At 39.8% G+C, this 9,794-nt stretch overlaps 1 protein-coding gene across 3 annotated transcripts in view; it reads left to right on the top strand.

Annotated features, from left to right (window-relative positions):
* Positions 1–9,794, top strand: part of PTPRJ (protein tyrosine phosphatase receptor type J) — a 74,468-nt gene that overhangs the window by 61,308 nt on the left and 3,366 nt on the right. For all 3 annotated transcript variants that reach the window (XM_064513120.1, XM_064513121.1, XM_064513122.1), the window contains 11 exons: positions 174–387; positions 523–641; positions 1,880–1,967; positions 2,851–2,892; positions 3,850–3,937; positions 4,394–4,484; positions 5,525–5,598; positions 5,741–5,875; positions 7,417–7,536; positions 8,316–8,476; positions 9,052–9,187. In XM_064513120.1, the coding sequence (XP_064369190.1) occupies positions 174–387; positions 523–641; positions 1,880–1,967; positions 2,851–2,892; positions 3,850–3,937; positions 4,394–4,484; positions 5,525–5,598; positions 5,741–5,875; positions 7,417–7,536; positions 8,316–8,476; positions 9,052–9,187 (1,268 nt within the window). The remainder of the gene's footprint in view (positions 1–173; positions 388–522; positions 642–1,879; positions 1,968–2,850; positions 2,893–3,849; positions 3,938–4,393; positions 4,485–5,524; positions 5,599–5,740; positions 5,876–7,416; positions 7,537–8,315; positions 8,477–9,051; positions 9,188–9,794) is intronic.

Consider the following 9,794-nt stretch of genomic DNA (forward strand, 5'->3'; position numbering starts at 1 on the left):
GCTGCATTGGAGAGTTCCTGAGGTTGTGCCTGTTGCATTTAGCCTTTAATTTCAGGAAATATTTGTGGAATAATCACAACTGGAATTACATGACACACACGTACCCCCTGAGCCACTCTGCTAATTCTTACAAAAACAGTGGGTGATGTGTACCACTTTCTTTGTTTTTCCAGAAGGCTGTGGGTCTTCGAAGCCTGAATTGAACTACACATATAAAGATTTCAAGCAAAAGAAGACAGCCACCTATGTAACATATATCGTAGATATAGGGGAAACACAGCAGTCATCTTTCTATTCTCGGAACGGGACACTCACAGTTAATGTAGGCACTGGAAACACCATGCATGGCTATGAAAATGGACCACTGAGTCCACTTCATTCATACAGGTATTTATCTCAACCCACTGCTTGGTTATTTTTGCAACAATTGAAATCTAAAGAATCATCTAATGAAGAGATCACAGATCTTGCTTTAGTACAATCTTGCAAACCTGTTTCCCCCTCCTCTCCCCTTGTCAACAGGGCACGTGTGGCAGGTTTCACTAGGATAAACTTTACTGAGGCCAACATCATTGTGGAAGAAGATAGTTATGCATCGTTTTCGCCTTGTTCTGAGCAGGTTTTGTTACCCCAGGATCCAGGTATGCCTAATGTAAAACGTAGGACTGGTGGCTTTGCACATGCACTGTTTGTGGAGATTCTTTAATTAGGGCAACAGATGTAATTATTAGCAAAACAGCTGTTGGTCTCACTGTGATGGACCGCTCTTTTTTAGCTGTTCACGCCCCTGCTCTGTAAATCCCTACCTTGCTAGTTCTGCAGGTAGCCTTTTTTCCTATGTGTGATTCCCGTAACAAAAGTAACTAAAACCCCTGCTGCGTATGGCATGCCAAAAGTGAGTGGGTGACACAGACTTTGGTGCAGAAATAAGTAGCAAAAAGTGGCTACTGTAACAATTCTGGTAAATTAGAAGCTGATGTGTTAGAAGACAAATATTGATCCTTTGATCCTATTTTTTTATGCATTTATCATCCTTGCTTCCTTGTTTTTTGTGAGTTCTCGATAGTGTTATTGCTGAAGGACGTAGTGAAGAAGAGAAGACATTCATTAGAGCTTCCAGGCGTGTTGCTCTCACAGTTCAGTTCCCTGCTCGACTTTCAGTTTACTGTGCCTCTAGGACTTATTTCAGAATCCATATGGAGACACCAGGGGGGATTTGCAAAAGCACCTTAGTGAGCTAGAGGACTGCTCTGAATTTAAGGCACATGAACACCTCTGAAATCCTGGCCCTCCCTGCCTCATTTTTCCATCCGTAAAGTGGAGGTGATAAGACAGGGATCTTCTGCAGTTGTTACCAATTGGTCATTGCTTTCTTTATGATGCCTTCTTGTATGCTTTCTAGGCTTGGGACTGTCCTCCCTTGTCCTGGGCACAGTCTGTGTAATAAACTGCAAGTTCTAGTTAAATTGGATACATCCAAAACTATCTGTTGTAAGGTGCAGCTACTCAGATCTCGCTGGCCATGTAAATAAAAATCTGAAGTGGTCATTAAAAAAAAAAAATCGTTCCATTTATTTTGACCTTGCTGCCATTATTGTAGTGTCAAAATGTTCAAAGTGGAGTGTCTTCCTAACAGCTAATCTGTGAATTGTTTTGATAACTGGAGTGGAAAGTAAAGATCAGCCACTCCCTATAAGACTTTGATCTGCTTATGATCACTGTTTTTCCATTTGTTTTGAGTATGTGTATGTGTGTTTTAGCTGTGTCTTTCTGATGTTTTCTGTCACTTGCTAGGTAGGTCCTCTTGTAGCATGCTGATTGATTAGACCATTGCCAAAGAAGTAAATCAATAATGAGAAATACTTGTTCTTTTCATAAGGTCTCATTGCTGGAGCTGTTATTGGATGCCTTTTAGCTATATTGGCTGTAGTCGCTATAGGGGGTTACATATTCTGGAAAAGGAGAAGGTAATACATTTTCTTTTATCTATTTGTTGTGATACAGAACACCAGTATTTCACATCTGTATCTTTCTGCTAAAAAGGCCTCTATTCCTGTGTTATATGCTTTCAGTATGATGCTTTAAAATACACTGTATTCAGGATCTTCTTCTGTGTTCCAGATCAAAGCTGTTACATCCAACTAGTGAAATGGTTTTGCTGATAAAATGTTCAGCCCTGTAGTATACTAGTGGGTCAAGATCTGCTTCATTTAGTTCTTGCGAATTCACGCATGCTCTTGAAGTAATTCAGTCAGAAGTGAGCCAACATCACTGATTATAGTGCTAAAAGATGTGCATAGCTTCATCTTAGAGGGTTTTATCTGAACACTTCCATGAGTGGTTCTCCTTTAACTGCTTCTTTGCCTAGCTGCTCTTCTTCCCACAAGTTTCTGTATGTGTCCTGTATCCATGAACGATCATGAAAGAACATCATCTTCTGAAGCTAGGAACATTTATTTTCATTCGGCTTCCATTTCCAGTACCACATTGCTGTTTAACGCTTCTGGTAGTGACTGCGGGATTAGCAGCAGTTCTATGGAGATGTTAGTTCCTGGTGCACATCCCTCAGGGTGACTGCCTGCACTGAAACTGTGAGCTTTGTGTTCAGGCGTTTTGCTCTGGATCCAACAGAAAGAAACAGTCCTAGTTTAAAAAAAAATCATTACATGAGCCATGAAGTATTTCAGTCTTACCACAGGTGTGAGGTTTGCCTCAGAGGTTTTTTTGCACAAGGACAGATGCTGTAGCAGAAATTGTTCTGAACAGGCACAGGAAATAGCTCTTGTCAGAATCTCATGAGTTCCCTAAATTCACTGTCAGCCTCTTGTGTTGTTTTCTTTCTCCTTACAGGAAAGATAGAAGAAATACTGAAATGTCCTTTTCTCCAATTAAGTAAGTCAATATCCTTTCACACAATGTTTTCTGAGCTTAGGAGATATTTGCAAATGTTATTTTGAACCCAGTAGTTGTTTTCTGTATGGTTTTATGTAGAATTCTGCAGTACTAATTCCTTGTGGAATTTAAAGACTCCAGCCTGCAGTCTAAAAATAATCATATCGACTGAGACTTCCACTGCTGCCACAGGGATTTGAGTACTCACTTCCCACTATGATGAATTGCCATTAGATATAAAAATACCTCATGCAGTTTTGAAAAATTTCATGTCTGTATGAAACATAGGTTTTTATGCACATGGAGGGAATAATCCAAACCATCGATAAAGTACACATAAGCAAAATCCTGTTCTGTGGCCCAGATTTTTCTTTGTTTCATGGCTACTTTGTGCTGAGCCATCAATTCAGATAATACTGAAACTGCAATAGCTGCTCAAAGGAGGGTAATCACAACACTGGCAATCCCAGGCAGTGCAAGTGAGCCATGTTATTTGCTCCTGCACCAACCTTGCTGATGGACGGGCACGGCCAGAGCATCCCATGGAGTCCCACCCGTGCAGATTTTGGCAGCTGGCGTAAAATATACCAGGGAATGGGGCCAATCCAAATGGAGGAGAAGTACAAGAGCAGCTGACTGACACCTTCTTTTACATGCTTCTTCTGAAGGAGGTGCTATTCTCTCCTTGGCTGGAACAGATCAGTTAAATGCTATATCTTGATATCCCTCCCCTGTAAACACACAGTTTTGTGGGTGCCACTGTCAGAGTCATGCTTTCCTTCTTAGTTTCACACAGTGAAAAATACAACTGTGTGTGTCTAATCAACCTTTTCTTCTCTTTTTTTCCGCTCTCCTGAAGAGTCAAGAAGTAAGTAAAGCAGATTTTGTTACACATTAACTAAATTCATCGCTTATTTACCTAATATCAGTGCTAATACATGGCTTTCCTTGTTTTAGATCAAAATTGATTAAAGTGGAAAACTTCGAGTCTTACTTCAAGAAGCAGCAAGCTGACTCCAACTGTGGTTTTGCTGAAGAGTATGAGGTATGTGTCGTCCGTGGGGAGAGCTTCATGACAAATATTTTTGAAAAGCAAGTTAGCTTTCCTTTGGCGTTTGCACGAGGTTTGCTGAAGGGGGAGAGAAGAAGAAGGGACCTTTATTAGAGATTGTTGATGTGCACGTGTCGCATTCCCTTCCCGCATTCAGCTCCCAATTTAGTTGAAGCACACCCAAAATGCTTCACATCCTGAACCATTACATCTAGCCCATTTAAAGCCCATTTCTGGGCTTTAAACACACTGTTAATCCTTCCTCTATGAGGTTTGCTATTGTCACCTTCCCACTCTGTTTGAGAAGAGCTAATTTCTATCATTTATCCCAGTTTAACATGCCTACTCTTACAGCAAAGGGCGAGAGGGTTTGGAGTATTTGTTTGCTTCAGTCAAGTGTTTCTCTGCTCTTCTTAAACTGGGTGCTCATTAATCTGTCTTTTACTGTAGGAACTCAGGCCTGCTGGTGTCCATCAGCCCAAATTTGCTGCTGAACTTACTGAAAACAGGGGGAAAAATAGATACAACAATGTCTTGCCATGTAAGTTACTCTCCTAGGTTTTGCGTATTGTACTGATTGAGGTTTTATGTGGAAAAACCTTGCATTTGGCTGATTTGCCTTTAACAGTACTGAAAGGTTTCAAAGAGGGATTAACGTTGTCAATTTCCAAATACATAAAAAGTGCAGGAATTTGGGATGCTGCTTTCCTCAAATCACTGTATTAACAAGCCTAAAGAACTTTCCCTCAGCACCCCTTAATTAAATAATTTTGGGTTTTCATTTGTGAGAAACTTGGTGTCAGGATTGAAAGACAAGAGGCAGCAGTTGACTGCAGACAGGTAGATGTGCGGAGCTATGAGAAGTATTAAGATGGTGCCGCCCAACTTTGCAGACAAGCTAGGAACCTAAGCACCATCCAGCTGTCTAGGCATCTCGGTAAAGAGAGCGTAGGGAGGAACTGGAAAGTGAACAGTGAGGTCTGCTTGTGCATGCACTGGAGGAAAAACCCAGCTGCAAGGGCAACAGGGAAGAAATTGCCTGTTTTTCTCCCGTAATTGCAATTATAGTAAATTTCATGTTGGATATTAAGGAAAATAAATCTGACTGTAGACAGTAAATGTGGAACTTTTGAGTCAAGGTTTTAATTGCTAAAATAGCAAAATACTATCATTATATTTTATTCTGAATAAATGCATAATATTGCTTTTTACTGACAAAGCAGTGTCTTAAGTTGTCCCTTAAACATCTCTAAAATTCCAATCTATACACATGTAAAAAAAAAAAAGCTACATTCACATACAAGAACAACCCCTTTTTAAAATTGCTGTGCTTAATATTCTGAAATTTATTTTTATCTTTTTTTTTTTTAACTGGTTGCTTATTTTTCTGTAGGCCTCCTAAACTGCTGTTATTTCTGATTCTTAAAGTTAGAGCCATATATTCTTATTTTTAAAATGGATATTGTTTTTTAAAAAAACATTTTTTTAAACAAATATTTAGAAACCTTAGGCATGCAATATTTTGCTAAAAGATTCTAGTTCTAAAATTCATCATTTTCTTTTCCTTTTTCTTTTCTGCAGATGATATTTCTCGTGTTAAACTGTCAGCCCGAAGCCATGCAACTGATGATTACATTAATGCAAACTATATGCCTGTAAGTGACTTAATTAGTTGAAATGAAAAATAAGGTGTATTTTTATGATGTAGTAGCTCTAAAAAAATCACATGATATATAAAATCAGGTTTATGTCTCATCACTAATGCTGGTGTGTATGTATATATTTTTATCCTCTTAGGGTTATGCTTCAAAGAAGGCATTTATTGCTGCACAAGGTCCTTTACCCAATACTATAGATGATTTCTGGCGCATGATTTGGGAAAAGAATATCTACTCTATTGTTATGTTGACAAAATGCGTTGAACAGGCCCGGGTATGTCTGTCTTTTTTTTTTTTTTTTTTTTTTTTTTTTTTTAAATTGAACTGTCCTTTGAAGAAAGTTGGATCTCTTCTAATTCAGACATCATGTGCATTTTCCACATAGCATCTAGTCCCCTGAAGTCTTTAAACACTGCAAATAGACGTGAATTTCTCCCTACTTGTTGTTCTTTGAAGTGTTTGGGGCAGAGCAGGACTTTCTTCTGTGCTCAGTATTGAACAGTTGGCTTTAAATATCTTGTGAACTTTTTTTACATCCCTCAAAAGCATCTAGCAATTGCTTTTAAGGTAGTGGTATATTTGCTTATTAGGTGAACCAAAGACCCTCTTCATTTGGCACATCCAAGGGAATACAAAATGTCAGTAATGTAGCAACTGAATCGAAATGTAGGATTGTGATCTACTGTTATCTTAGGAAGAGGTGGGGAGATTACTTATATACCGGTAGTGGATGCAACTTGGCTGAACAATTTAAGGTTGTTGCTCGTATGGCTTTAACTGAGCATTTTTGCCTTTACTGAAATTCATTTGATCTTATTTATTTTTATATACATATGTTTATGTATATATGTTTATAATAAACATATCCAATTTAATATGTTTCAATTTAATGTATCTAAACTTCTACTTGAAACCTAATTTGGTTCCCTTGCAATCAGAGCCAAGTATCTCCCCCATCCACAGTGGGGACACTAACAGCATTTTGCTGTTAGTCAAATGAGAACCTTTCTGTGGGCAAAGGGCATCCTGGACACACAGATAATACAAAATGCCTGTGTTTTGGGTCCAGAGGAATATTAACATACTACTGTTGTTGTTGTTGCATGAGTATACCTAAAAAGGCTTTAGGCACTCAGATAGTCACTGCCATCATTGTCCAGGAAGCAGTAAGCAATCCTTTGGACAGGGAGTTGGCAAAGGCTTTCCTTCCAAGGACAAAAGCCAACTTTTAGCCCTTTCAAGCAGACTTTTTTTGCAGCATGTCCAGGTCATCATATTTGCGTTATTTTGGCTAGCCTGGAAGTCAAGAAATACTCTACTTTTTGGTAGAATAAGTTGTTTCTATTTAAAGGTTGTTTCTATTTAAATTTTCTTTACTGGGGATTGATTTTGTTATTAGCCATAGTAGACTGGAGATTAACCACTCTTTTCTTATAACAAGGATCTACTTATTGGAAGACTGTTGTCCAAATGAAATAAGCCCAAGTTTCTCAGCTTTTCCCTTTATTATATCTGCTGACTATCAGAGTAGCTTGTCTCAGGACAGTCGTGGCACCTTTCTCTTTAAAGGTGGGTTCTTCTACCTAAAGGAGGGTTTAGGTGGAGCTGCTGCTGCCTTGGTACAGGCCACTGGGAAGGGTGAAGTGCTTTCCAGCCCTACTTCATGTGCCTGGTTAGTATTTCAAACCAGCGCTCAGTTACTTCAAGGTCGAGATGGAACCATAGGAACCATCCTGACGTGTCCTTCTTTTTATTTTTTTCCCCCCTGTTTCATTGCTCAGTGTAATGTATCTAACTTTTAAATTCTTTTTTTAGACAAAATGTGAGCAGTATTGGCCAGACAAACAATCCATGAGTTATGGTGACATTATTGTGACAATGGTCTCAGAGATTGTCCTTCCAGAATGGACAATAAGGGACTTCACTGTAGAAAATGTGAGTAGTTCTCCAACTCTTTAGAGTTTAGTGGTTTTATTGTATCACTGTGACTTCACATGCCAAACAAATTTGGAATAGCAGAATATAATAATTTCACTAAACCTTAAAATCAAATTCAAAGTTATCTAAGAGGAAAGAATAAGAGGAAAGAATAAGGAAAGAATAAATTATTTTAATTTAGGGCTTTGTATGTGTTGGTCTCCTTTCTGCCAAAAACCTGATTTCAAATCTTTTGTGCTGTTTATTGACAATGAGATTCCAGTGATACTTATGTATGCGCGTTTGTTCATCTGCCCCATCCTGCCAGAACAGTATTTTAGTACTAGGTGTGGGAATGAGCCGTCAGTAGGGTGCTTCCTGTGAGAGAATGGGGTCTGCCAGCAAGATCCAGCTCACTAATGGGAATTCCTGGCTGCCCCAGCAGCAATCCTGCAGCTCATGTTTACCTCACACTTGTGCCGGAAGTCGTGCTTATGCACAGCAAGAAATGCAGATAGTTGGCATATGGAAGCTAGACTGAACAATTGGCTATATCTCTGTGAGCAAATGTAGTGCTGCAAAGGAGATCTTGGAGTAAAGTGCAGCATAAAAGGAAATTATTTCAAAGTATTCTTTACTGGAACAGAATGGGGAGGAGAATTGGAATAACATTTATCACAGTACTACAGAGTTTCTAACAGCCAACGTTAATGAAGCTAAGCTACATATGGTAGGAAGCCCTGCTACTGTTCTTTTGAAGCCTAACTGTTTTCTTTTTTTAACGTGCGTTTCTCTAGTCTAATGCACCGGAGATTCACACGGTGCGCCAGTTCCACTTTACCTCCTGGCCGGATCACGGAGTGCCGGAGACGACAGACCTCCTCATCAACTTCAGGCACCTTGTTCAGGAATACAACAATCAAAATCCTGTTGACTCTCCTACTCTGGTGCACTGCAGGTAGAAAGAACCTTTTCGCCTTAGACATGCTTTCATCTTGCTGCTTTTTTAAGAACAACTCTTTTTCAATGTGGTTAAAAAGTGTGTGTGTACGTATATGTATGTGTATATATATGTGTGTGTGTGTGTGTGTATATACATATATATATATATGTATATGTGAAAGAGCATGGAGTCTCTTGCTGCTTAAGGACATGGGCTAGTCATCCTGCCAAATTAAGACCTTTGCCCCATGCCTCAGAAATATAGCAATGCTATGCAGATAGCAAAGTACGTGATATGAAAGCTCATTAGGACGAGCTGTCTCTCCTAGGCTGGAAAACGGCCTAAAAAGTTGCCTTTTTAAGTGCTTTTCTATGTAATCTTGTGCAAGCTGCAAGGCTGGAAAGCCCAGGAGGGTGTCCTGCCTCCTTCTGGGCAATGGTAATAAGAGCTCCTCCGGGCTGTAGAGCGTTTGATCCCAGTGCCACTGAAATAATAGAAATAATCCTGCCAACTTCACTGGCGCTCCCTCAGGGTGGAGGGGAGCCTGTGACTGAAGGAAGCAGTTAATAGCTTCTCCTGTGTTGCTGCAGTGCTGGTGTCGGAAGGACAGGGACTTTCATTGCCATCGACCGCCTGATCCAGCAGATCGAAATGGAGAACACGGTGGACGTGTATGGCGTGGTGTACGACCTCCGCATGCATCGGCCTCTGATGGTGCAAACCGAGGTAGGGTGATTTTCTTTCACCCAGCAATGTGTTCTTCAAAAGTCATGATAATCCAGGAAAGGTGGAATAAAAACGGAGCTCAGAATTACGGGAAGATAAGAGATTACGGAGCAAGCTGAAACCACCCTCTACTTAAACTTTACTTCTTCCCAGCTTATCTCTTCCCACAAAAGTGGTTGCAGCCAGAGCCGTAGTGCACCCGAGCAGTCACCTTACAGAGTAATTTGTAGGACTGGCATTTGCAGCCAGAAAGAATCAAATCCTGAAAAAGTTTTTTTGGCTGCTTGCTCTACCTGCATGAAGTTTACCTTTATCACTATGAGCTATAAATGTCTTGAGTCTCTGTCTGCATCTTTTCTTGTGCATTCTGCAGGAACACACATGTTCCTGCAGAAATCATCGCTTCGATCCAAAAAGGTGCATGTATTAACTCAAGCTGATCTGGGAAGGTAGTAAAATCGCTACCGTGAAAGTCTTAAGAGAATGTTAGTAATGATTAATGACAGTAAATTTGGTCCCAGTTTTTGACTGGGGGTTGATGAGATGACATCATGAGGTCTTTTCCAGCCCAATTTTCTATGACATGTACACACAACTTTTAAAAAAT

Source organism: Dromaius novaehollandiae, chromosome 5 (genome assembly GCF_036370855.1).
Source record: "Dromaius novaehollandiae isolate bDroNov1 chromosome 5, bDroNov1.hap1, whole genome shotgun sequence".
NCBI lineage: Eukaryota > Metazoa > Chordata > Aves > Casuariiformes > Dromaiidae > Dromaius > Dromaius novaehollandiae.